General features: G+C 41.5%; 2 protein-coding genes and 1 non-coding gene across 3 annotated transcripts in view; 1 reads left to right on the forward strand and 2 right to left on the reverse strand.

Annotated features, from left to right (window-relative positions):
• Window positions 1-675: 675 nt before the first annotated feature.
• On the reverse strand, window positions 676-22,794 carry LOC110309276 (mitochondrial import inner membrane translocase subunit Tim23). The gene is made up of 7 exons (XM_021181843.3): window positions 22,538-22,794; window positions 19,989-20,047; window positions 14,747-14,840; window positions 14,274-14,358; window positions 12,064-12,122; window positions 9,875-9,985; window positions 676-1,195 (listed from the first exon to the last, which is right to left on the reverse strand). Exons 1-7 carry the CDS (start codon window positions 22,641-22,643, stop codon window positions 1,080-1,082), a joined length of 630 nt encoding a protein of 209 aa, XP_021037502.1. The 5' UTR covers window positions 22,644-22,794; the 3' UTR covers window positions 676-1,079.
• On the reverse strand, window positions 12,734-12,930 carry LOC115029277 (small nucleolar RNA SNORA74). The gene has a single exon (XR_003834854.1). It is a non-coding gene; the product is annotated as a small nucleolar RNA SNORA74 (small nucleolar RNA).
• Window positions 22,795-22,832: 38 nt separating the features above from the next.
• Window positions 22,833-25,229, forward strand: part of Parg (poly(ADP-ribose) glycohydrolase) — a 101,473-nt gene continuing 99,076 nt past the window's right edge. Inside the window, exon 1 of the mRNA XM_021181844.3 lies at window positions 22,833-23,362. Within this exon, the coding sequence (XP_021037503.1) occupies window positions 23,143-23,362 (220 nt within the window). The 5' untranslated portion in view covers window positions 22,833-23,142. The remainder of the gene's footprint in view (window positions 23,363-25,229) is intronic.

The following is a 25,229-nucleotide window of genomic DNA, read 5'->3' on the forward strand; positions in this document are numbered from 1 at the left end:
ATTTACCATGTTATGCACCCTGCAGTGCAGTTTTGTGAAGATCATTTTTCCCTTTAGTTTTCCCAGGGTTACCATACGGAATGAAGGTCAACTCTTGTACAGAGTGTCCTGTTCTAGGATACTACTCTAATGATTAACTTGAAGTACTTTGAGGGTGTTTATGTGAGTGTGCTGCAGCTGTCTTGGACACACACTAGAAGAGGGCATCAGATCCCATTATAGATGGTTGTGGGAATTGAATTCAAGAACCTTTGGCAGAGCAGTCTGTGCTCTTAACTGCTGAGCCACCTCTCCATCCCATGTTGAGGTTTAATGTCATCCATGTTGGAGGAAAATCTTAGGTTATGCTACCAGTAGCCCTTCGTTTTACATGGTTTTGGCCTAATTCTGGCAGGAAAAAAAAAAGCTATCACTTTATACTCCAGTAGGTGTGTGCGCGCCCTTGTCAGAGGCTGTCATTCTCAAGCATTCTTTACCTTATCTAGTGGAAGCAGTATGGCACTAGAATCTAGTTAGCCAGCTATCTCTGCTGCTGAGCATTGGGATTACAGGTGGGCTGTCACACTTGTTGGGCATGTATGTAGGTGTCAGGGATCCAAGCCCAGTCTTCACAATTGCACAGCAAGTGATTTACCTGTAAGTCATATCCCTACCCACCCACATGTTATTAAATGGAGATACTAAGTTTTATGTTGGAATTATGACTTTGGTTCTATTTTCACCCTTTATTTGGAAAACAGGGCAACATTTAAGTTTTTGATTTTTTTAAATGAATTAACATGGTAATAAAAAGTATGGCCTGAATTTGGAGAGTAAGTGGTTTTCCAGTTTGGGGTGCAAGATCATCTCCAAAGGAGAAGAGAACACATACTCAGTGAGCCACCAAGGGGTTGGCTTCCACTCACTGAGGGCAAGCAGTGCAGTCCAGGCTAACCATCCATGATCTTTGTCACAGCAAATCAGAGTCTCCAATTGTTCAAAGTAACTGTAGGTACAAGAGAGAAAGCAACTCCAGACTGGCTTATTAATTGATCTGGATGACTATGAAGTGTCCCCCATTCCTGAGGTGCCAAAAATCTTCAGAGTGACTGTTGGAGAAGGGAACCTTTCATGTGCTCCCAGTTGTTATACAGTGCATAGAGACTGGTGAGTGTCAGTCCTGCCAGGCCACCGCGTGCTATTCCTCGAAGACCACCTGGGGAAAGAAGGCGAGCAAATGAAACAACCTACATCTCATGACCTAGCTTTAAAGATAGAAAAATTAATAAAACTGGGATAAACATGCTGCAAAATACAGGTATCTTAGAGAAAGCTCCTCTTTAAAGTAATCTTCTCTAAACCACAGTAAAGTTTTAAACCATTATTCACTTCAGGAGGTCCCAAATCACACAATACACATTTTTTGTAGGTTTTTTTTGTTGTTGTTGTTGGTTTTTGAGACAGGGTTTCTCTGTATAGCCCCGGCTATCCTGGAACTCAATTTGTAGACCAGGCTGGCCTCAAACTCAGAAATCCGCCTGCCTCTGCCTCCCAAGTGCTGGGATTAAAGGCGGTGCCACCACGCCCGGCACATTTTTATAAGTTTTAAGTTGGTGACTTCTTAGCACTTGTCATGACTTGTAACTAAGATCCTCAAGACTGATGAGGTGGCTACCCCAGCCCAACTTGTAACCATCGTAATTCTGGATAAAATCTTGTTGCTGTTCAAAGAGAAGTCATCCCATGCTTGTCGGAGGGTTCAGAACAGCACTAGCACTGTCAGTGGATTTAAGGCTGCAAACAAAGTGAGCATCCGATGTGGAAACAGTACTGTCAGCATTTGGACCCAAGTAGCAGTGGGGATAAACACAATCAAGCTTTGAGTCAGTACTGACGGGGACACCAGCACTCCCTCCCCTCCCTAAACTAATACGTCTCACACAATTAAAACACCGAGTATTAACAGACTAGTTGAGAAAGAATTCAGAATTAGACTTTGAGCTATTTGTACACTAAACAAGTTTTTGTGAGGAAAAAGATTATCAATAAGCATTTAATGTGAAATGTTGTTTGAAAATAACCCCCAAGTTAAAAGGAAGCGATACAAGTTTCTTAAAATAGGAAATGGCCCAATAATTTATGATTGTAATTGCTTACTTTTACATAGTAGAGGAAGAAAAGTAAGAAACTCCATCAGAATGGGGAAAAGGACCTGCCCTGAGTTTGGTTTTCAGAGCTCACAGGAGTACTGACTGACTCCTGCAAACTGATCTCTGATCTCCACAAGTGCCTTGGAGCAAGAGCGAGAGACTGAGCTAGACAGAAAAAAGGAGAAAGGTGGGCTGAGCCTGTAGCAAAGAGGCTGCTTTATTGGAGTCTGAGCTTGATGCCAGCCAGCTCTGTATAATTTCTGTAACAGTGTTCTATTATCACAGCAGAACTAATCCATTTCTGCAATAAGTGTCTTACCAGATAGCTTCAGCTGATACAGGGCTATTTCCCTCCAGGGTCTCTTGTCTGAGGACTACTTAAGTCCTACTTAAGTTCTTCTTAGGTTTCCACTGTGAAATGTCATCACTGAATGTGTGGGAGAGGGATCAAAAGCATAAAGACAAAACCTCACAAAAATCAAAGTAAATGGGGGACTGCAAAGATGGCTTATTAGTTAAGAGCACTGGCTCTTTTAGAAGACCTGGATTCAATTCCCAGTACCCCCTAGTGGTTGCTCACAACCTTTCAGGCACACACATGGTACATATAAATAATATGTATACCTATACACATAAGTAATAAACTATCTTTGAATAAATGGGGAATCTATTCCTATTCCTGCCATGCTGCCATATTTGACTGTAACACGGAAATTGAACTTAAACCATTCAGTGTGGTTAGAAACTATGAAACTTGGAAAATGTACTTGTGAACTAATCCAATTAGTTTAATAAGGACGAATCTTGTGCCACTCACTATTAAGAAAATGCTGTAGAGCTGGACATGAGCTTTAATTAAAACAAAACCATAAAATGGAAACAACAAACAAATGGAATAATAAAAATAAGACTTGGTTATTGGACCTATTCTTTGGATATAATGAAGGTTCTTTTAATCAGGTACCCAAAATACAAGCCTCTAAACCCTACTTGGGATCAAGACAAAACAAAGACAAGGACAAGGTGCTCTTGCCACAGCAGAGAAATGACAGAGGGCAGGTAATGGAAAGGAACTACTTTATTGACCAAACATTTAATTTTGTTCAAATTGTCTCCCAACCACGTCCCCAAGACCATGAAGACACAAAAGGCTCTGTTCACTCAGTAGTGGGTGCAGCCACATGGATTGTCGGCCACTGGTTTGGAAACCTTGTGCTTTAAGAACGTGGTTTCTGTTTGCCCTTTGTGCAAGAAATTCCATATGATTTCTCAGATCTCAAGTAACAATCTACCTTGGGAATCTTCATTAGCTTATGTATTAGGGATTACAAAACTTCAATGGGACCTATAAGACTTTAAGGTCTGCTGGTATGAGCCGGGCATGGTGGTGCACGCCTTTAATCCCAACACTTGGGGAGGCAGAGGCAGGTGAATTTCTGAGTTTGAGGCCAGCCTGGTCTACAGAGTGAGTTCCAGGACAGCAAGGGCTATACAGAGAAACCCTGTTTCGAAAAACCAAAAAGATCTGCTGGTATGAACCACACACCCAATCCTAGCTTAAGAGCAGCCTTTTATCACATACACCAGCTAAATTCTAAAAGTTTCCCCCCGTTTTTTTGAGACACTGTTAACTCACTATGTAGACCAGTATGGCTTCCAACTGCCAGCCTATGCCTCCCAAATGCTGGGGTTAAAGTCACACACCACCACATTCAGCTCCTCAAGTACTAATGTTTATTTTTCTAAATGTGAAATGTTTTTCCTGCATATGTGTGTGAGGGTGTTGGATCTCCTAAAGCTGGAGTTACAGACAATTGTGAGCTGCCATGTGGGTGCTAGGAATTGAACCTGTATCCCTGTCCAATTTTTAACTTCTAAATTATTTTTAGGTTTTACCAACCAGCTACAAAAACAAAAACAAATAAACACCCCCCAAACCCAAACCAACCAACCAACAATAAAAACTAAGAGCCTCCTGATTTAGTCTCTTAAAACTGAACAACTACCTAGTTGGTCAGCAAATACACTTGCTAACAACAAAGTAAATAAGGTCAGTGTTCACTCTCCATGAGTTAGAACAAACCTAAGATTTGTGTCTCAGCTTTACTTCCTAACTTTGTGTCATGTACGCAATTCTTCTAAAGGAACTGGATAAGGACTGCATTTTCTCAACATGGGAAACAAAGAGTCAGAACACGCAAGTGTCTTCTTTCTGGACACAAACTGGTTAATGGCAGAGTTAATTCATTAAAATATCAACTTAGAACAGAGAAAAGAGCCAGATAGTAAATATATTAGAGAATGAAGGGCAAAGACCATTATATAGGTACTTTCACAACCACTTAAAATGGATTATTTTTAAAAAGATAAAAAAGGCTCCGCTGCCTGCAGTGCTATGGCTCCTGCTTTAGAGGAACAAATTAATTTACACTGATTTTCAGGCTTAGGGAAGGTCTTCTGTTATAACTATTTAAAAAACTGTGGTAAAGGAGGCTGGGGGTACAGTTCAGCTGGCAAAATGTTAAGCCTTGCAACAGTAGCAATGAAACTATAGTTCCCTACCCAGTAAGTACTACATACAACTTGTATGGTGTACAACCCCAGGTTTCCAGCACTTGAGGAAGATCAGCAGTTTAAGGCCACCCTTAAGTTTGGGTCCAGCCTGGTCTGAAGCCTCAAGTTCAATCCCCAGCATCCCATAAACTGGGTATAGTAGCACAGGCCTCTACTTCATGCATATATAAGCCCAGCATTACACCAATGCCTGGGGTGTCCAGTGCTGGAATTATATGCACGGACCACTATACTAGGCTTTAAGTATTTAAAAACAGGAGCTAGTTCCTGTTTGCTGGTAACCTTAAACCTAAAAATGTACCAAACTTGCTTCTTTAAGACAAAAAAGTTCTATGTCAAGTGACAAGGATTGCCAATTGTGAAACCGAGCAACTGCAATTGTGGAGTATTTGGTAATTATATGCTGAGCCAAAATCACAATATTCATTCACACTGAAGTCACTCCAACAAAAGCAGACCAGTTCCTTTTCTTAATTTCTGATTTAAAGCAAAACTCAAGAGGACAGGCTGACTACAGAAATAAACTTTTTGTGACAGAACAAAACATAACTTCAACGTGTAGATTCAAGGATTTGGAAAAGAGGTCAGACACGTTTAGTGTAGTGTGTAAACTATTACGGAGCTTCTAGAGTAGAAGAAAAGCCTCAAGCTGAGCATCATAGCACAGGCATGGAAATCTAGAACCTGGGAGGCAGAGGCTAGAGGACTAGGAACTTAAAGTCTATCTTTAGATACACAGCCAGTTGGGGACCAGCCTTGGCTACATGATACGCTGTTTCAAAAGAAAGGTGAAGGGAATTTCACAATTTTAGTTTAGTCTAATGTCTATGTATTATGTGATTAGAGTCCATGTAAATGCATTCCATTCTGAGTACACTCTACCAGAATAAGAACAGCTACAGTTCTGCTATCAACAAGCAAGCATCTTAGAGTGGGCTAATAAAACATATTTGGGAAATAAGGTCCAAGAAGCCAACCGAAGGTGATCCTGTTTTCTCTCTTAATGCCTTCCATTAGTCTTAGCTTTCCACAATGTCAGTTTACAAAAATAAAGTTAGTAAAAGAATAAAAGTAAAGGAGTAAAAAGCATTTCAAACTTAACAACAAGTACCATCAGGATTACCGTTAGTTAACCAGTTAGTTCATTCTTCAAATGTCAAAACCGAATGTCACACCTACAAAAGAATTTAAATGCATATTCCCAAAGACCTCTTGATGATTTTTTCTGTTACTGCTATGTTGAGTATCAAATTAAAAGGGATCCCCTATCCCGCCCCAGGCATTGGAAATTGAACCTAGAGTTTCATAAATGACAGGCAAGCGTTTTACCCACGAACAATTCCCCGATCCCATCTGTACTTTTTGAAAGAGGGTCCTCAATAAAGAAAATTTCCAGGCTGACCTTGAACTTGTAACCCCCATCTCAGTATCCTGATAGATAATAGTTGAAAAGAAATGGACTACAGTTGATGTTACAAGCCCGGCTTAAAGTTAGGTAAAATTTCATGTATCATGCAATAGGTAAAAGGCTAATTGTTGTAATGTTGGAAATGTTTCAACAAAGTAGGAAAGGAGAAAGGGCTTCAGGGAAATTACAATAGCAAGAAATATCAGAAGTTTCTCAATCTGCGCCCCAACTAGGGAAACCAAAACGAGACACAGATACTGTTTTGGTAGTCAGGAAGGGGTTCTGGGGATTCTTCACAAGTTTGAAGCTGGTCTGATCCACGAGTGAGATGTTTCAAAACGAAATCAAACCAGTAGCAACAAAACTATCTTTCATCAGTTGGCATTCATTTCAATACAACGTAGGGCTGGAGACATGGCTCAGTGATTAAGAATACTTTAGCTTCTCCAGAGGACTGAGTTAGACTTCCAGCACCTGTATCAGGCAGCCCATAACCACCTGTAACTGCAGCTTGGGGATTCCACACCTCTGTCCTCCATAAGCACATGCAGGCACTAACACATTTACACATAATTAAAAAATAATAAAAAATAAAGCTAAAAGACAGGGTAGATGATACTTCAAACTGATGATACAAAGGTCACTTTGGCAATAGTTATTACCATTTTTAATATGCAGATTTTGCGCTTAAGTAATCTGGCTTTCAGTAATTCATCTTGTAGCACGGAACCTTAAGTGCTACAGTGTTTAAGGGAGGTCTCAAGAAAGCCACATGCAAACAAGAAAAAACCTATTTGGAAAGAACATTCTAAGCAAAGTGAACATCAAAACTAAAAACCCTTAAGTAAGGTAAAAGCCAGTAGAAAGAATGGTCTACTCTTTGTGCCAAGGCATCAAATCATGTAAAAGAGTGAGCCTAATGGGAAGGCTGGGAACAAACTGGACTTTTGATTAAGTCTTATCTTCTAAATGGCATTGCTATTTAATCATAAGCTTAAATAAGCCTAATAGAACTTCCAGAATTAAATGTCTATTTTTCTCCAAAGCAGTCTATATCAAATATTAAATTAGGATTTATAAAACCTAAAAGCACTCTCACCAGCTCCAGTATGGTGAGCATGGCTCTGTCAGACCTTGCCCCTCTCCCTATTCCTGCCTTGCTAAAAACCATTAGATTACACATTCCTAAAGCTAGCCACTAAGGTCTATTCCCTTATTTGGCCACTTCCTCCTCCCAAGCTGACTACCAAGGTTCAACTATCCAAGTATTGAAGTTCAGCAATCAGAAGGCACCTTTGACTCACCTAAGTAACATATCCAATTAAAATTAAACACCTCATTCTAACACAGCGTTTCCCCTTTTACCTTAATAAACTGCCATTAGCCTATGGGCAGCATCTGTCTCCTCTCTACCCAGAAGCAGTCCTTTGTCTTCTTGGGACAAATACCCACCCTCCTTCTCCCTTGTTCCCTTCCTCTTCTCCTGTCTTTGTCTCTTATTCCTTGCAGTATGTTCCTCTGAGGCAAATAGATCTCCTTTGTTCCGAGAAATTGCCTGTGAGGGTCCTGAGCCAAGACTTTCCCTTTCTAAAACTGTCACAAGAACAGCATTGTACTACACCCCTCATTCTGCTGTATAAAAACAATGTCTACATAAACGTTGCCCAAATGACTTAAGAATCACTTGGAAGACATAAAATGAAACAAAACAAAAAATTGCTTTACAAAAGGATGTAGTACTATGGGAGTAAAAAACAAAACACACCTGACTTTTGTCTTGCCTTGAAGAGACTGCACATACACTGGGGATAAATGTGGCAGTGAGTGCTGAGGAAGCCAGAAGAGCAAACTATTGTGTCCCTCAAAGACACACCGTGGTGCTTAATTTTTATTGTCTACTTGACTGAAGAAGCCTGTTATCTAAAAGGGCATTCCAAAGGATTAACTGAAGGGGAACCCTATCCTGAAGGCAGTAGATGGCACCATCTCATAGGCTGGGAGCTGGACAAAAGGAAGGGGCAAAAGGGAAGCAGTCAGGAGAGAGTGCCAGTCAGTTGTGTGCCATTCATTCTGTGTTTCTTGGCAAGTTCTAACATGAACTGCTCTGCTCTTATTGGTTAAAAGTCTTAGCCAAATGTTTCTTCTATGTTACAAATGGGATTTCTATTTGTTTTGCTTTTCGACAGTGTCTCTTTCTGGCCAGTTTGGTCTCAAATTTCCTACACAGCTAAAAAGGACCCTCAACTTTTCATTTTCTACTACTAGAGTGCTGGGATTTTATGTGTACACTACATCTGGTTTTATATAACACTGAATATCTAACCCAGCACAACTTCATGTACGCCAGACAAGCCCAAACCACCTGTCTCTGATATATGCCTTTCCCCTCACATGCCTTTATCAGGTGTAAAGTTTACCATCTGTAGCTATACTTGAGGCTAATTATCATAAATTTTAAACATAATTAGCAGTATTCCTCAACTACTTTGGCTTTATGCTTCCACCTTTCCTTTTTCATCTTGAGATAAGGTCCGGGTAGCCCTGGCTGTCCTGGAACTTGCTCTGTAGACCAGGCTGGTCTCAAGCTCAGAGATCCATATACCTCTGCCTCCTGAATGCTGGGATTAAAGGCGTGCAGTGCAGCACCATGCCTGGCTGCTTCTACTTTCTAGCCACGTTTCTAACAATCTCTCACAAGTATAACTCTAGTAATTTTTGATTGATTGTATATTGGTGTTTTGCAAGCTTGTCAGTATGCACATGGACACAGTGCCTACAGGGGCCAGGAGAGGGACTGGATCCTCTGGGACTAGAGTTAGAGATGGTTGTGAGAATCAATCTAGGTCCTTTGAAAGAACAGCCAAGTAGTTTTAACTGCTGAGCTATCTCTCCAGCCCAATTCTAGTAATGCTTTGTTCAAATATCTTTGATGACTTTTAACCTAAATTTAAATTTCTCACTCTAGCTTCCGATGTTTCAAATCTAAAACTTCCAGACTTGTGTCCCACACCTTTCTCATGGTATCATATGATATACTTGAAGTTCAGTCCACTGTTCAGGCCCAGCTTGACTATTACCCTTCCCTTTTCTAAGAGTTCCCTTGTTTCTAAAGGCATCCTAGAGGCAATGTGGTTATGGCAAAACAGAGAGAGAGAGAGAGAGAGAGAGAGAGAGAGAGAGAGAGAGAGAGAGAGACAGACAGACAGACAGACATAGACATACAGAGAGAGAGAGACAGACACACAGAAAGAAAGAGAGAGAGAGAGAGAGAGAGAGAGAGAGAGAGACTTTTGGATCAGACTAGGATTTGCTTAGCCTAGGTCACAAAAGAAAGGCATAGCAGGTAAAGACAGTTTATCTTGCCTTGTTTATGAAAAAAGGTCTTGTGACTTTACTCCCTTGAGGATGTACAAACAAGACACTTCCTCGTCTTTCTGATAGAACAATAGTTTCATGAACAACACATGTACAAACACAACAGATGCTGTGTTGCACCTTTCAGGAGGGGAGATTCTGAAGCATGGCACAATGTCACAGGCCAGGAAGAAACGTTTGATGAAATAGAATGTCAGTTACAAAAGGACAAATACTGTCCCTTTCCACGTATTTGAGATAGCAAATGCAGAGTATGGGATTGCCAGGAGCTGGTGTCAAGAAAATGATAAAAATCCCTAATAACTATATGCACACATGTGTATTTTTTCCTCTGAATATTATATATGACAGTTAAAACCATCTCAGTTGTCCACTCAGTATAGCTCACCTGTACATTTATACAACATCCCGGTCATGGTTCCAGCTGCTACTGTGTTGAGGTCATCTTCTGCACCCCGTGTTTTCTCAATGATAACACCAAAAGCACTATAGAGCAAAGCTAAAGCAGAAAGAGACAGCGATGAAAGTTAGAACAGTCATTGTCTTAGGTAAGCACACCCAAAGACAAACAGAACCATCTCTGAAGCACTGCTTTAACAGGAAAATTCTGGCAACAAATAAAATGTTCACCAAGAACATCTGCATCACTGCAGGGATCCAGAAAGGGATTTTCCATTATAGTCACATAAAAGGTAGGAAGATGCCAGGCCATGGTGGCACATGCTTTTAGTAGGGAGACAGAGGCAGGTGGATCTGAGTTCAAGCCAGCCTGGTCTACAGAGTGAGTTCCAGGAGAGCCAAAACAAAAAAATAAAAACAAAAATCGAGGAGAGCCCTCATTTACTGATACATAAAATCAGGCACGTGTGCACACAACTGACTGGCTATACAAAGAAGGGGTTGTGAAGACGCAGAAGAAATGCTATTGCTAGAAAGTATTACTGCAGAGTCTAAGAAAAACATCTCAAATTTTACTTATGCTGCCCATACTTTTAAAAAAAGTACCCACATATTTCTATTATAGAAAAACACTGTAGGCAACAGTGACACACACCTTTAATCCTAGCCCTAGTGAGGCAGAGGAAGGAAGCTCTCTCTGTAAGTTAGGGATCAGCCAACTCTACATGGCTCAAAAAAGCCAAAACCAACTCTAGCTATACTTGCCTTCCCAACATTCCATCAAGCTCAGCCTTGCCAGCTGTCTGTTGTAGAACTTCTATACTTTTTAAAAAAAAATTTATTTTTTATATATATGTAAATACACTGTCGCTGACTTCAGACACCACAGAAGAAGCATCAGATCTCATTACAGATGGTTGTGAGCTACCATGTGGTTGCTGGGATTTGAACTCAGGATCTTCAGAAGAGCAGTCAGTGCTCTTAACCACTGAGCCATCTCTCCAGCCCACGAACTTCTATACTTTTTATGAAAATGATCACATAGATAACATTGTGACCAGCCACATCATATTACAATGGAGCACATGGTAACCACCACAGTGATCATCTATTGCTTCTTGCCTAAAACTACAGGGCTTTCTGGAATGCAGGATTTCCAGGGCTAAAAATAAGTAAGTTGTGATGTAGGCAGAGGCTACTGAGTTTCCTAAGTATATAAGCAATTACAAAAGAACAGAGGAACATGACTTGTGTGTACAGAAGGTTGTTTCAGGGTTGTAGACGTAAGCAGACCATCAAAGCCATCATTTATCAAAGTACAAAATGGGAATTTGGCTTTCTGGTATGAAAATGCACTTTCCAAATTTCATAACAAGTTACAATAGTGGCCTTTTGTCTTTTCAAGTTTGTTCCTTACTCAATCTGCTATAAGTAGAAAGAGTACCATTAAGTTCAGCTTGTCTAAAACTGATGAAAACTTTAGATGGTAACGTGTGTGCGTTACAAGTAGATTATAAATCACTAGCAATCAGAACAACAAACTATTCATGGTCAGTGTAATGAAAGTACCTGGCTCTGACTAAGCACCATTAAATCAGCCCTTGTCTACAACTGGGAATGCTTTCCTTATCTACAAAAGAGTTACTGCAAATCTACAGATGAACTCACTAAATCAACAGGCTATTAGGAAAACAAAGCATAAAGTCTGACCCGGTCTGTTTGTCTGTCACTACAGGACTTTGTCTCACTACAGGACTTTGAACCTTCCCTAACATGTATAGCCCCATTACTTGGACATCTTTTAGTTGAAAACAGGATTTTACTTAGCATACTGTTAGACAAGAGCATTTATGAGTCTTTTCACAGATGGTAGTTACAATATTTACCTGAGTGGACTTAAAACTTGTTTAGCCTAGAACCAGAATCTTGGTTGACCAAACTGCACATTGTTTTTTTATATGAATGACTTACTAGCTGGGGATACGGCCCAGTGGAGGACTGTTTGCCCAGCATGCCAGGAGCTCTGGGTTTGTTCCCCAGGGCACATCTGTAATTTCAGAACTTGGAAGACGGGACCAGGAAGATCAGAATCCCAAGCTTCTCAACTACATAACCAAACTGGGCTACACGAGGTATTGTCTCAACACAAAAGATTAATCGAACAAGATTTATACTTACCCAGGGAGCCTAGAGTATTAGCCCAAAGTGCCCCTTGCCTAGTCACCATATTCAAAATCCTACCAGGGAAGAATGAGAGAGAGAGAAAAATTGTATTTAGGATCGCTGCTTCTCTAGTATTCTTTTTTTTTTTTTTTTTTTTGGTTTTTCGAGACAGGGTTTCTCTGTATAGCCCTGGCTGTCCTGGAACTCACTTTGTAGACCAGGCTGGCCTCAAACTCAGAAATCCGCCTGCCTCTGCCTCCCGAGTGCTGGGATTAAAGGCGTGCGCCACCACGCCCGGCTCTAGTATTCTTATAAGCCATAGTTATAGCTATTTAAAATATATAGGCCCACGCCTAAATGATTTTTGGAACTTCAAGGTACACCTTAATACCACCCCAGATTTTAATAAATATGGTTGTTACTTTATATAAGTGAGGTTTATGATAGTAAAGGCACAAAATTATTTAGGACAGATTAACTACAAAGGCTTTAAACAGCAGCCTGAAATGTATTTACAAACTGATGATCTGTGTTAAAACAATGTCACTGTACCTGTGACAGAGTGGTTTGACATTCTTTGGGAAAGGGAATACATTTCAGAATACTAAGTAGGGCCAATGGAAAGGACATGGGTGTTAGAATGCAAAGCAGAACTGAAGAGAAAGGAAGAGCACACGGAGAAAGCACTGTCTGCTCCCACACTAGAACTAAGCAGTCAAAGCGAATGCTTAGCACACTCTCAAGGAAGCAAAGTTTCGTCTTACACCAGAGTCACAGCCCACCAGAACGGCGACACAGCAACCAGGTGAAGACCACACATTACTCTCCCAGCAGTGTAACACCATCACAGGAATGTGTCTGGGATGGCTGACTACTACTGGATAACACACTAAGAACTTGGTAGAGCTCTCTGGGGATGGTCTGGCGGCACATTTCACTTCCGTTTGTGAGCCTTTATCTACTTCTCACATTTTATCACCTGCCACTTTCCCACAACTCTGCAAGGCAGAAAGTAGACAAAGTTTTTACTCACGATCACAAAATATTAAGTGGCTAAACTACAATTTTGAAGTTATACACAACATGTTTGGCTATAAATTCTATCCATTTCCAATTATTAAATGCTGCTTCTCAATATGGGAAGATGAGAAGATTATGTTGCTATTGTTTTCAAAAATGGAATATAGCATTTTGTTTAAGAGACTTCCCACTTCTAAATTCATTATAAATATTGGTTGGGGATTTGTTTCAAAATGATACAATAGAAGAAACTGGGTGACTGGCCAAGGCTGAGGGTTGTTGTAGAAGAGTTAGGGTTCACAGGTATTTATTACAGTATTTTAGCTTCTCATACTACAAAATCTGCATTGTCAACAAAGGAGTTCATGCAGTAACAGCAACAGAAAAACCTGGCAAGCCTCTACGGTTTCCTAAGGCCAACTCCAGCACGTCTGCTGCCACCTTCTGGCAGGACGATACATTCACAATTCAGAGATTAAGAATGCTTAAGTACCCGAGTCTGGGCAGATGGCTCACTGGGTAAGTGGGATAGCTAGCTCCTGAGAAAGGACACCTTAGGCTTGGCCTTCATATGCACCCACTCATGTGGACATCTGCACACTTGCACATACATATATAATAATGATCTTGGAATTGTAGAAATTCCATTTAAGGGGCTGGTGAGATGGCTCAGTGGTTAAGAGCACCAACTGCTCTTCCAAAGGTCCCAAGTTCAACCACATAGTAGCTAACAAAATCTGATACCCTTTTCTAGAATGACTGAAGACAGCTACAGTGTACTTACATAAATAAGTCTTTAAAAAAAGAAATTCTAGTTGAGTGTTTCTGTCCCTCCCCATTTAAGCATGTCAGCAAGAGGCTAATAGATCTAGCTTATATCACCAAGTTCTGAGTCCTACAGGCCCAAGAACAATCAAAAATCCCTATTAGTAACTCAACAATTTAAAAATATAAATTTGCCATATAAATTTGGAGAGCACATGTAAACCAAGAAATCAGATTGGGGTTGTACCAGTTAAATGAGGACACTAACCAAAATCTACACCCCCGCAAAGCTAAGACACAGTAACTTGGTTCCTTATGTTTTGAAACCAAAACCATATATTAAAAGAGAGAGAGGTGGTGGTGGGGGTTGTTAATTATCTAAGCACTTTATTAACACCAGACCCCAAAGCAGTGGTTACTATGCAAGCATCTAGACTTACTGTACATTTCTTGGTTTGGACCAGGCCATGCTCTGGGTTTCCTTCAATCCTAAACGAAGACCGTTCATTGCCCCGAATGCGGCCCCTGGTGGCAAATCATAACAATTCATTAAAAAAAAAAAAAAAAAAAAAAAAAGCTTCTTATTAAAAATAATTCTGGTTGTTTTTTTATATAATGAGAAATGCAATACAAGCTTTAAAAATGAAAAGAATATCCTAGTTACTTTTCACTTTAAGCACCATTAACAACTTGGATTTAAGGACATTACAAATAAAAATATTGGGGCTGGAGAGATGGCTTAGCATTTAGGGGTACTGACTGCACCTCCAGAGGTTGTGCTTTCAATTCCCACAACCACATGGAGGCTCACAACCATCTGTAATGGGATCTGATGCCCTCTCCTTCTGAGTTGAAAGACAGCGACAGTGTTCTCATACATAAAATAAAATAAATCTAAAAATAAAAATTGTACCTGTCATGCAACATCCTCCAATGGTAAAGAAAGCTAGTTCAAATCTGCCTCGGGTTTTATTAGCTCCAGTTGGCAAAATAAATTCATCAGTATCCTAAGGGTCAAAAAGGAAAACCAAGATGAGTGCTCCCTGAAGACCTGGACAGCTGTATTTTTTTCCTATTTTTCTCTTTTAGTTTTGAGACAGTATCTCATTATTTAGTCTAGGCTGGCCTGGAACTCACAATTATCCTGCCTCAGTTTCCCAAGTACTTGGATTACAGGTCAAATTTTCAAAGTAGTTTTGAAATAAGTAAACAACCAAATTAATACAAACTCAGATATCAAATTCAAGCAAAAGTAAAATTGTCTGCAATAACAGCCAACACATAAAAGTGATGTGACAACTTCTTGGATGTCAACTGGTCTACATATGGAACTAGCTGAAACCTGAGCAGCTGGCTGGGCACATCTGTGATTTTTTTTTCCCCCCAAAATCATTTAAAGTAGGAAGAGCTGCTTTTAATCTGGGATCTTTAAAAGTGGAAAGATTTACCTTTATTCTGGGCCACACCTTCTGGTGGCAGCGTCTATAAATTAAAGGACATGAAAGATGGAAGCTTGCTCTGCCTAACAAGTCCATTCCTTCATTGGCATTAGAGCCTTCTTCCATATTCTGGCATATACTGAAGACTAGTTGAGACATCAAGCCATACATAGATTGAACAACTACTGGATTCATATACTTTCTGTTGGTAGATAGCCACTGTTGGCTAGCTGGATTACATACAGCCTGTAAACCATTTCAATAATTTACACACACACACACACTCATTCTAGAAATTCTGTCCCTCTAGAGAAGCCTGACTAATGCAAGTGACATGAGTATAACACACTGGATTCTTTGGAGGGATTTACTCCATCTATTCTTTCATGGTATAAGTCTGACAAGGGCAGAAGGTAGCCACACTCTTTGCCAAACTATCACAGTAATAATAGTCTTTAGGATACATACTAATATTTTCTCCTCTGAAACCTCTTAAGCTGGACCCCCACAGTTCAAACCACCCTCAGCACTACTGTCTTCCATGCTCCAACTAGTAAGGCCCATTAACCCAAGCTTAAAGCATTGATTGAGCTGCTTTTCTGTCCCAAAGTCCACATTCTTCCAAAGAAAAACATGGTCAGGACTATCACAGCAATACCCCAGTTCCTGGACCCATCTAATGTCTTCGGGTTTCTATTGCTGTGAAGAGACACCATGCCTATGACAACTCTTACTGGGGCTGGGATACATACATTTCAGAGGTTTAGTCCACTACCATCACAATGGAAGCATGGCAGACAGATGGCCCCAGAGAGGTTGATAGCTAAGACTTCTACACCTGGATCAGTAGGCAGCAGGAGGGAAGTAACTAGGCCTGGTTTGAGCTTTTGAGACCTTAAAGGCCCACCCCTGGCAACACATTTCCCTCAGAAAGGTCACACTGTCTAACAATGAGCCCACTGGGCCACTGTCATTCGTGCTACCCCATACTCACTATAGATAATGGTCTGGTGGACAATAAAAAATTTCTGTTTGGTTATTTTGTATATCAGAGATGCTTCCTGAGTTTTCAAGGAATGAACTGATTTTAACTTACTCTCAACCTCTTGTTTTTAGAAATGTTTTATTTGGCCAGAAAAGGTAAAATTCAATTCAGAAATAGACAATCAAAAATTGGAAATAAGAAGGACAAGCAAGAGTAGCAGCCTACACTCCTGTATATCAGTCACTGTGAACACCAGATGGGCTGGAGACAAGTGTACAGCTGCCACAGACCCTCTGGATCCCTTTGTCTACGTGGAACGGGTCTCTAGTCGCAGGCGGGCAAAGCGTTGGATGGAATGACAGACAGATGTACACAGGAGAGGTTGTGTAGAATCTGAATGTAATTTGTCAAATCGAGCATCAAACTTTTTATACAGAAGAAAATAAGGAAGTTGGGTGACACACCAGCAAGGTACAAAGAGGTTACTGGATTCCTACATAAAACAGAGGAATGCAAACACAGAAGGTCTAACAGGAACCACCTGGGATAGAATTCATTGTTAACAGCTGGGATCAACAAGAGCTCCACCTAAGATTCACTTAATCTTAGAAGCCAGGGTCAAGGGCTTCGTGCCCTTGCCATAGTTCCTATTTTAGTGTATTGTATAGTCCACCTTCCCCTTAGGCCATTGTAAATATGCGTGTATGGGTGTAACTCAGCTATCTATAGTTCTAAGTATCTATTCTGGTTCCTCTTTAGGTCTCAAACTTCCTTCTTCCTAGATGGTAAATTCCTGTGTAGGGCAATGACTTAGCTTTTATTCAAAGTGATAGTGTAATGCCAGAGGCAATTCTGAATGTCACTGAATAGCAACATTCTTCCTGAATTCCAAGCCCATGCTCTGCTCAAGGACTTTCTAGGATTGTTGGAACACTGGTGAAGGTTTAGCTATATCAGAATTCAATCTTAAAAGGCCCTTATAATAGGATAATACTAAAAGAGAGCACGTGGATCCATACATCAGACTAACGTGGGAATGGAATATTAATGTATGGGTCAGAGAGGATGCCAGACTCCAGGAGGTGAGTTTCCATGAAACTCTTTGCCTCGTGAGTAGCTTCCAAGCCTCTCGGCCTGTCAAGCTGACTTGACCAGAGTGTGTGGCATTTAGCCACTCATATACAATCAAGGTGACAAATACGCCAAGACACTGCATCCAGGGGTAATATCTGAGATGCTCTTACGTGTGTATTGCTGACACTCTAGGACACAATGGTACTAAAACACCAGCAAGCACTAGTGTTACAACTATGTAGAAGAGAAAGAAAATGGGGACGAGGTATCATTGGACCGGAGATAGTTACCAGGCTACAATTATGTGAAATCTTTATAATTTCAAGCTGACAACAAAATGTATGTTGAAAACAATGAAATTTTGTTTTTACATCAGTTATTCCTGAGATTTGTAACAGGAAGACTTGCTACTTAAGTTAATTTAACAATCTCAAGGTGAATGTAAGAGTGACTAGTAAGTCACTAAGTTACAACAAAAAGTAACGAGTAAGAGAAACTACAAAGAATGCCTCATATGAAGATGAGTACTATTTAAGGTGTCTGTAATCTCCAGGTTGGATTTGTATCTAAGAGTAGAAGTGCCAGGTCATAACTGTTTCCCATACTGTTAGACAACACCAAGCCTTTCCATAGCAGTTCTAGCTTTCTTCTTTCTGAGAGGGGGCAACTCTCAAGAACCTAAGGCTCAGGCAATAGCGGCACACACCTTGAAATGCAGCATTTGGAAGGCAGAAGCAGGAAGATTTCTCTGACCTCAAGGGCAGCTTGATCTACAGTGAGTGAAAGGGCAGCCAGAGCTACACAGCAAGACCCATTTGTGGGGTGGGGAAGCTGTGGTGGAAGGGGGCAGGGAGGGAGAAGAAACCCACCCATCCACTCAAAACGAAATGTCAACATCATCATTCTCAGTTTCTACGAAGTGAAGGATCTTCCTGCCTGCGTGCTGGGAGTGCAGGTGCACCACCATGCCTGGTATCACTTGACATTCCTACTAGCTTCCCAATCTCCTTTCTGTATGTTGGTATATGTAAGGTAACCTTTCACCTATGACTATATTTAATTAATGTGATTTTTAGACATTTGTATAGCTTCATGAAGACATAGTTATACAGATCCAATGCAATTTTATAACTGATATTTTTTTCTCTTCAATGTAAAAATTTCAAGTCATTTTCAGATGTTTCAGACATATTTCCCCCCGCTTTCAGGCTGCCCTGTTGCCATTTTCTCTTATGTTTTTGAGACAGGCTATCTCCACGTAGCTCTGGCTGCCCTGGAACTCAACAGACATACACCGGTCTCTGCCTACTACATGCTGAGATTTAAGGAATGTACCACTATGCCCAGGCCTCTTGTCTCTCTCTTGATATTGTCTCAAGCATACAGAAAAACTTAAATTTCGACTAGATTCAACCGTCACTTTTCCCCTTTATTACTTGTCCTCTTAGTGGCATAGCAAAGATGTAGTTTTTAATTTAGTCACAACCACTGGGACCTATGATTTATTCTAAGGGGCTCACAACATTACCTGTTGATCTGAGTTACCACTGCACATGGTGCGAGGTTCAATTTCACTCATTTGCACATTCATTCTAGTTGTCCGTATCATTTCAGAAAATGCTGATGTCCCTGTCTTCATTGCCTTGACACCTTCACTGAGAAGCTGACTGCAACTGAAGTGAAGGCTTACTTCTAGTCTCAGTTCTATTGCACTGACCCACACATGCCTTAGTAACTTGGCATCAGTAAAAGGTTTTAGGTTGATAAATCATCTCATTCATTTATTTTCACAAGTATCAGGTCTACGAGTTTTACACAAACATATTGATTTTGGGATCTAATTGCCAATTTCAACTCCCCACTCCCAATACCCTTAGGATTTTGATAGGAACTGCACTGAATCTGTTGGTCAGTTTAGAGACTGTTGCCAGTGTATCAATGCTAAATTTCCCAAGATGACGGAATATCTTTTCATTATTTAATTCTTTTTTGTTTTTTTTGAGACAGGATCTTTATACGTAGCTCTGGAATATTTCCCTAATTTTAAAATGCTCACTGCTATTGTATAGAAATAAGATTGATTTATATCTATAGATCGTACATTCTACAACTCTGCTAACTAAATTCATTTATTAATTTAAAAAGGTTTGCTTGCTTTTCTTCAAATTTTTGTAGTTAAGATTCTTTTTTTTTCCCCAGAGAAGATTTCTCTGACTAGCCCTGGCTGTCCTGAAACCCACTGTCATCATAAGCCGGCTTCCACACCAGCGATCTGCTCCTCTGCCTCCCAGTGCTAGGAGTGAGGGTGTGCACCACTGAGCAGCTCCCTCGTCTTCTCCCAAAGACAGGGTCACAGCATATTTATGCAGCCCCAAACTCAGGCTCCCCCTGCCTCCCAAGTACTGGGCTTACAGGCATGCACCACCAAGCTTCAGCAAATTCCACTTAGTATATACTGTATTTTTAGCTATCCTGCCTAGACAATTCTGAGAAGTAGAGAATGGAAATGCCTGTATTGCCCCTGATCTTGAGGAATCATGACTCAGTCTCTTATTGTCAAGAATGACATTAGCTGTGGATATTCTGTGGATGTCATTTAATAGGTTGAAGAAGCTGTGGTGGTGCACACCTTTAAACTAGTAAAAGCTTTATCTTACCTGAACGAGATAGCGTGGATCCACATTTAAATAAGGAGACAGGGGGTTCATACCAGTCACTAGAGAAAAAACAGAATGTCACATCACAACAAAATCCATGCAAGGATTTCATATAGGACTGACTCAGCTAACGGTTACACATCGTGAAACTCAATGAATGTAAATTTTCTTTGGGAATTAGGCCTTGCCCCATGCCCTACATTTGATATTGGCACTAATATCAAATCATAAAACTCCTAGAAAAGTTAGCTTAGCTAAGTGTTATTCCTGTTTTGGTTTATGTTTAACTTCCTTTTTACATTTATACATTTCCTTTAGTTTGTCTGTGTGTGTGCTAGTGTGCACGTGGAGGGCTCACTGGAGTCCCTTCCACCTACCTGTTTGGTTCTAGGGATTGGACACAGGACACCAGGCTTGGCAGAAAGTGCCCATACCCACTCCTCTCCACCCATGTTTGTTTGTTTGTATGTATGTATATGTGTATGTAAAAAGCATGTATGTATGTATGTATGTATGTAAAAAGCAGTTTCCTTAACTAGCATAACAGCCAAGTATAAGCAGTTTCTCAGGGAAAAGTGGTTGGGTTAGTTTGGTTTTTTGTTTTTTAAAGATTTATTTATTTTTATGCATGTGAGTATACTATAGCTGTCTTCAGACACATCAGAAGAGGGCATCAGATCCCATTATAGATGGTTGTGAGCCACCATGTGGTTGCTGGGAATTGAACTCAGGAAGAGCAGCCAGTGCTCTTAACTGCTGAGCCATCTCTCCAGTCCTAGGTTTTTGATTGTAGAAAAGTCTATCAAAGCAGTTCGTCCACATCACATTTCTAACAATCTTGCTAACAGAATCTCTTTACTATGGCAAGGAGAATCCCTGTTTTCACCCAGAGATGAAGCTTAATGGAATAGTAAATACAAACTTTCAGGTTAACTTTAAATCTACCAACTTTGAAAACAAAAAATAACCTAGCAAGAAAAATTAATGTTCATAGATTTTAAATATACTATTTGGGGACCTTCTGTATCTTGGTTGATTGCTCATAAATGTATGCACTAAGCATGATTCTATTGATCAATTCTAAGTCCTGTTATTTCAGACTTCCAATTGTTACACAAGTATCCCATCTCATACCAACCATTTCTTACTTTCTCTTAACCCTTCAACACACTTTCTCTGTAGAAATTATGAAATCAGCCCTAATGGCTTCCATCTACAATTAGATCAAATCTAATCCCCGCTTCCTTGCTTATAAAAGATTGTATTTGTTGCTGTTTTCTGCCTCTCAACTCCTATAATCAATCTTGTATGAGTTCACTCCCTTGCAACTCTAAAACTGACCTAATAGCTGCTCAAGGTTTGTTCTGTCTCTCAAGCACTCGTTGCTAAATTCAGGTCACAGCTCTAACTTCAACTCCCAAGTTGTTTTCTCTAACCTGTTCTCCAACAACCTTCACCACCCATCACCACCACCACCATCTCAGGGTCCTATTTCATTTGCCATGACATCTGTCACTAACTTCTGTGTCCTTATGTTACTCTCCTCAGTAGTATATGTACTCTGTCACCTTAAGTAGTGCCCTTCATTTTATGAAACTGAGAAATCCTAAGATACACATAAATTGTGTCCTGGACTCAAGTTTTGACAGCAGACATTAGGGTTATCAAACGGCTTTCTGTATGTTTTTAAGTGTAAAGGTTTTACTTAGAGGATTAGCAAGAAGAAACATTCACTTTAGTAAAGGCTATTAAACATTAACTCCCAAGCTCTACTTATCCAGCTGAATATCCATAATTACAAAACATTAAAAGCCTGAAAGATATAGTTAGGTGATTGAGAAGGGCCTACAGGCTGGGTATTCATGCCTCTGCATCTTTGAATTTGCTTATATCGCTTTCAGAATTTGGCTTTTTTCTTGTTTATAAATTTCTTAAAAGTTTCGCTTGCGAGCCGGGCGTGGTGGAGCACGCCTTTAATCCCCGCACTCGGGAGGCAGAGGCAGGCGGATTTCTGAGTTCGAGGCCAGCCTGGTCTACAGAGTGAGTTCCAGGACAGCCAAGGCTACACAGAGAAACCCTGTCTCGAAAAAAACCAAAACCAAACCAAAACAAAAGTTTCGCTTGCTTCCCAGCTCCTTCTGATTTCCTGAATTGTCTCTCACACGCACAAAGAACGAAAAATGTTTTCGCCTAACTGGTTTAGAAATATTTAAAAGCCGTGAGAAAAAAATCAACAGCGCGCTTGTTAATTGGAATGTTTATTTCTAGAACTAGGGTCTCCTAACAGGGCCAAGCATACAGAAAAGCATGTGACGAGAAAAGACGGGACGGGGCACTAAAGAGGAGGACATTTTGTGTTTCCTCTCGAAACTAGGTCACTAAAAGAGCTTCCCGGGGATTTACGATCCCCCAAATTCGTTCAGCCTTGAAACCCGATCACCGGCGGTGAATCTCGTAAAGACGAGCAGGAAAAGGGACAGGAACGCTACACATTTCTAGCTGTCCCAGGAAGGAGTCAGAAAGGGGAGCAGGCGAGGCCCGATACTCACGCGGGACGCCGGCCAAATCAGCGTTCGAGTAACCCGCTCCTCCCGCTCCGAAGAAGCCAGCTAACCCGCTGGTGGATTTGTTGCTACTTCCTCCGCCACCCTCCATGAGGTCGCAGCAAACGGCGGTGGGCTCGCCACCACCACTTCAGGCCGGGGACGTGTGCTCGGCCGTGGCCGCGACAAGCAACAGCGGGAAGACCCGCGTTGCTCCTGCCACCTTCACCACGCTGACCTTCCGGGCGCCGGCTCCCGTGAAGCATCGCACTTCCGCTTTACGGCTGTGTGCGGCCCGGAAGTGGCAAGCGGGAGACGGCTGCTTTCCGGTGGTGGGAAAGTGATCCTGGAGCCGGAGCCCGAGCCCGAGCCCGAGTGGAAGCGGCACGTCCCGGGGCTGGTGGGCTCCCTGCTGCCGAGCGGAGGCAAGCGGCTGCGCAGCGAGGGTCTCGCTCGAAGGCCCGAGGAGTGGCAGCCTCCAGAGCGGGCCGCTGTGGAGAGGGAATGGTGCGCGGCGCGCCGAGAAGGAGGCGCAGTCCGTCCCTGTCCGGGTTAGTGAATGAGGCTCTCCGCCCGGGCCGGCCCGGGGACTGTGTGCTGCGGGTCCCAGCATGAGTGCGGGCCCCGGCTGGGAGCCCTGCACGAAGCGGCCCCGCTGGGGCGCCGCTGGAACTTCTGCGCCGACTGCCTCGGACTCCCGGAGCTTCCCTGGCAGGCAGAGGGGTGTTCTCGACCCCAAGGACGCTCCTGTCCCGTTCAGGGTTCCACCGTCCTCGCCAGCCTGCGTCTCGGGGCGGGCGGGACCGCACAGAGGCAACGCCACCTCATTTGGTACGTGGGAAAAAAAAATCTTTGTCCTTGTTTCAGTGTGAGGACCAGGAGACTCCAGTCACTCCTAACTGATCTTGTTTCCACCACTCTGATGACCCCGATGTTCAATCGCTAGATGCCACTCCAATAAGAGGCGCTGCAGTTTTTCTAGTGGCATGTGTGGTGTGGAAAACTTAGTTGGACAGGTGCTTACCGGACCTCCCCTGGATACTTTCCTCAGCTTGGATAGAGAATTTGCCCTGTTAAGGAAGTCTAGTTGTGTATGTGAACCAGAAGGGCGCTTCAGTCTCCAGAAATCGTAAATAAAGTTGTTGCAGTATATACTCAGTGAGTGCTGACTTCCCAGAGTGCAGAGCTGTTAGCCTTAGCTTGCTGGATTGTATTTGTCCCTGGCACACGATGTTGAACACGAGGAACTTGGTCTCTTCTTTCATACCTTGAAGTCTGTGAGGAGAGATAAACAATAGCACAAGCACATATATGACAGAGAGTAATGGATGTTGTTCGTGCAGGAGCCATTGTTTTGGTAGGAGTTAAGTATACTTAATCTAGTTATGGTAGTCCAGAAGGTTTGGCACTTACTGTGAGTACTGGAGAAGAAAGTAACGAGGTACTTCAGATATGCAGTGGGTGCGTAGAATCAACGGTGGAATAGTGAGAGATGGGCTGCGAAGAATTAGGAAAAAGTGACCCTACCCTGCTGAGTAAGTGTGGACAGTACTAAGGATTTTGAATTTTACGTTTTCAGGGCAGTGAGAGGCTATTAAAGAGTGTTCAGTTGTGTGAAGGGGAGGGGTAAGACAAGGACTTGGCTAGTCTTGTTTTCTTGAACTGACTGTATATGGTTGGTGTATGGAAAATGGAAAAGAAAACGTGGTTGAAATCTCAGGACGAAAGGAGTTGGTCTAGATGGGAGATGCTTTATACTTAGACTCTGCTTTAGGAACACCAGCCTTTTAGGAGAGGCCTGAGAGAAATGCTCAGTGAGGATGAGAAAAGTCTACTGTTCTTTCACGCAGAGTCAAGAACATTGCTGAAAGCATGCATTGGTGCGCAGTGTAAGAGCTGGGCAGAGACCAGGGCAGAGAGTGGACTCTTGTCTTTCTTGGGAACACTAAGAAGCAGACTTGAAGTAGGTGTTTTGTTGTTCTTGTTTGTTTGTTTGTTTGTTTTGAAACAAGGACTCATTGTGTAGTCCCATTTGGTCTGGAGCTCAGACCTGCCTCCTAAATACAAAAACTAAAGGGACTTAATCAGGTACATTCCTGCCTCTGGCCTGATGCGAGTCTTGAAATAATAGGATGTCCAGTATAAATGAAAGAGGTAGGTATAATATAGCTAGAAGGAACAGCGTACCTAAATGCTGTTGGAACTGGAACATGGGGTTGCAGAAGACTCAGGTGAGTTTGCTCTGGATGAACTTAAGTGCCATTTAAAGGAATTAGATTTTATTCTTATTTAATGGGCCTCTGGACGCTTTTAAACAAAGTAAAAGAGTGCCATTTGGTTAATGTTTTAGAAGGATGGGTTAAGCAGTAGCTTTTGGGCTTTTAAAACTTCAGGCCACTGTATATTTTTCTGGTAAGCAGTAATAGCTGTAAATTTGTACCAAAAATGTGACATATTTATGATTGAAATATTTCATGAAATAACATCCTTATTATGTGTAATGTGTGTAATAGATTCTTATATTTTCTATTGTTCCATTTGATAAATGCTTGTCATTTTTAGTCTGTAAAACTTTGGGTTAAAGAAAGTTCATACTGTAAACAGAGGGACCAGTTTCAGGAACTGTAGAACAGTTGCCCAATAAGTGAAGTACTTAAGGGTATAAGCAATGAATGGATTTTAAATTTAGGATGTAGAT

The sequence above is a fragment of the Mus caroli genome, unplaced genomic scaffold (genome assembly GCF_978045245.1).
Source record: "Mus caroli unplaced genomic scaffold, Mus_caroli_1 scaffold_12, whole genome shotgun sequence".
Classification (NCBI taxonomy): Eukaryota; Metazoa; Chordata; class Mammalia; order Rodentia; family Muridae; genus Mus; species Mus caroli.

What these genes read in the sequence shown, in the direction of transcription:
- LOC110309276 (XM_021181843.3), bottom strand. Translation starts at nt 22,643, where the DNA reads ATGGAGGGTGGCGGAGGAAGTAGCAACAAATCCACCAGCGGGTTAGCT. An exon ending in TGGAGGATGTTGCATGACAG is followed by an intron (nt 14,359 to 14,746) that starts GTACAATTTTTA and finishes ATTTGCCACCAG; the next exon opens with GGGCCGCATTCGGGGCAATG. An exon ending in GATGTTGTATAAATGTACAG is followed by an intron (nt 1,196 to 9,874) that starts GTGAGCTATACT and finishes TTCTTTCCCCAG; the next exon opens with GTGGTCTTCGAGGAATAGCA.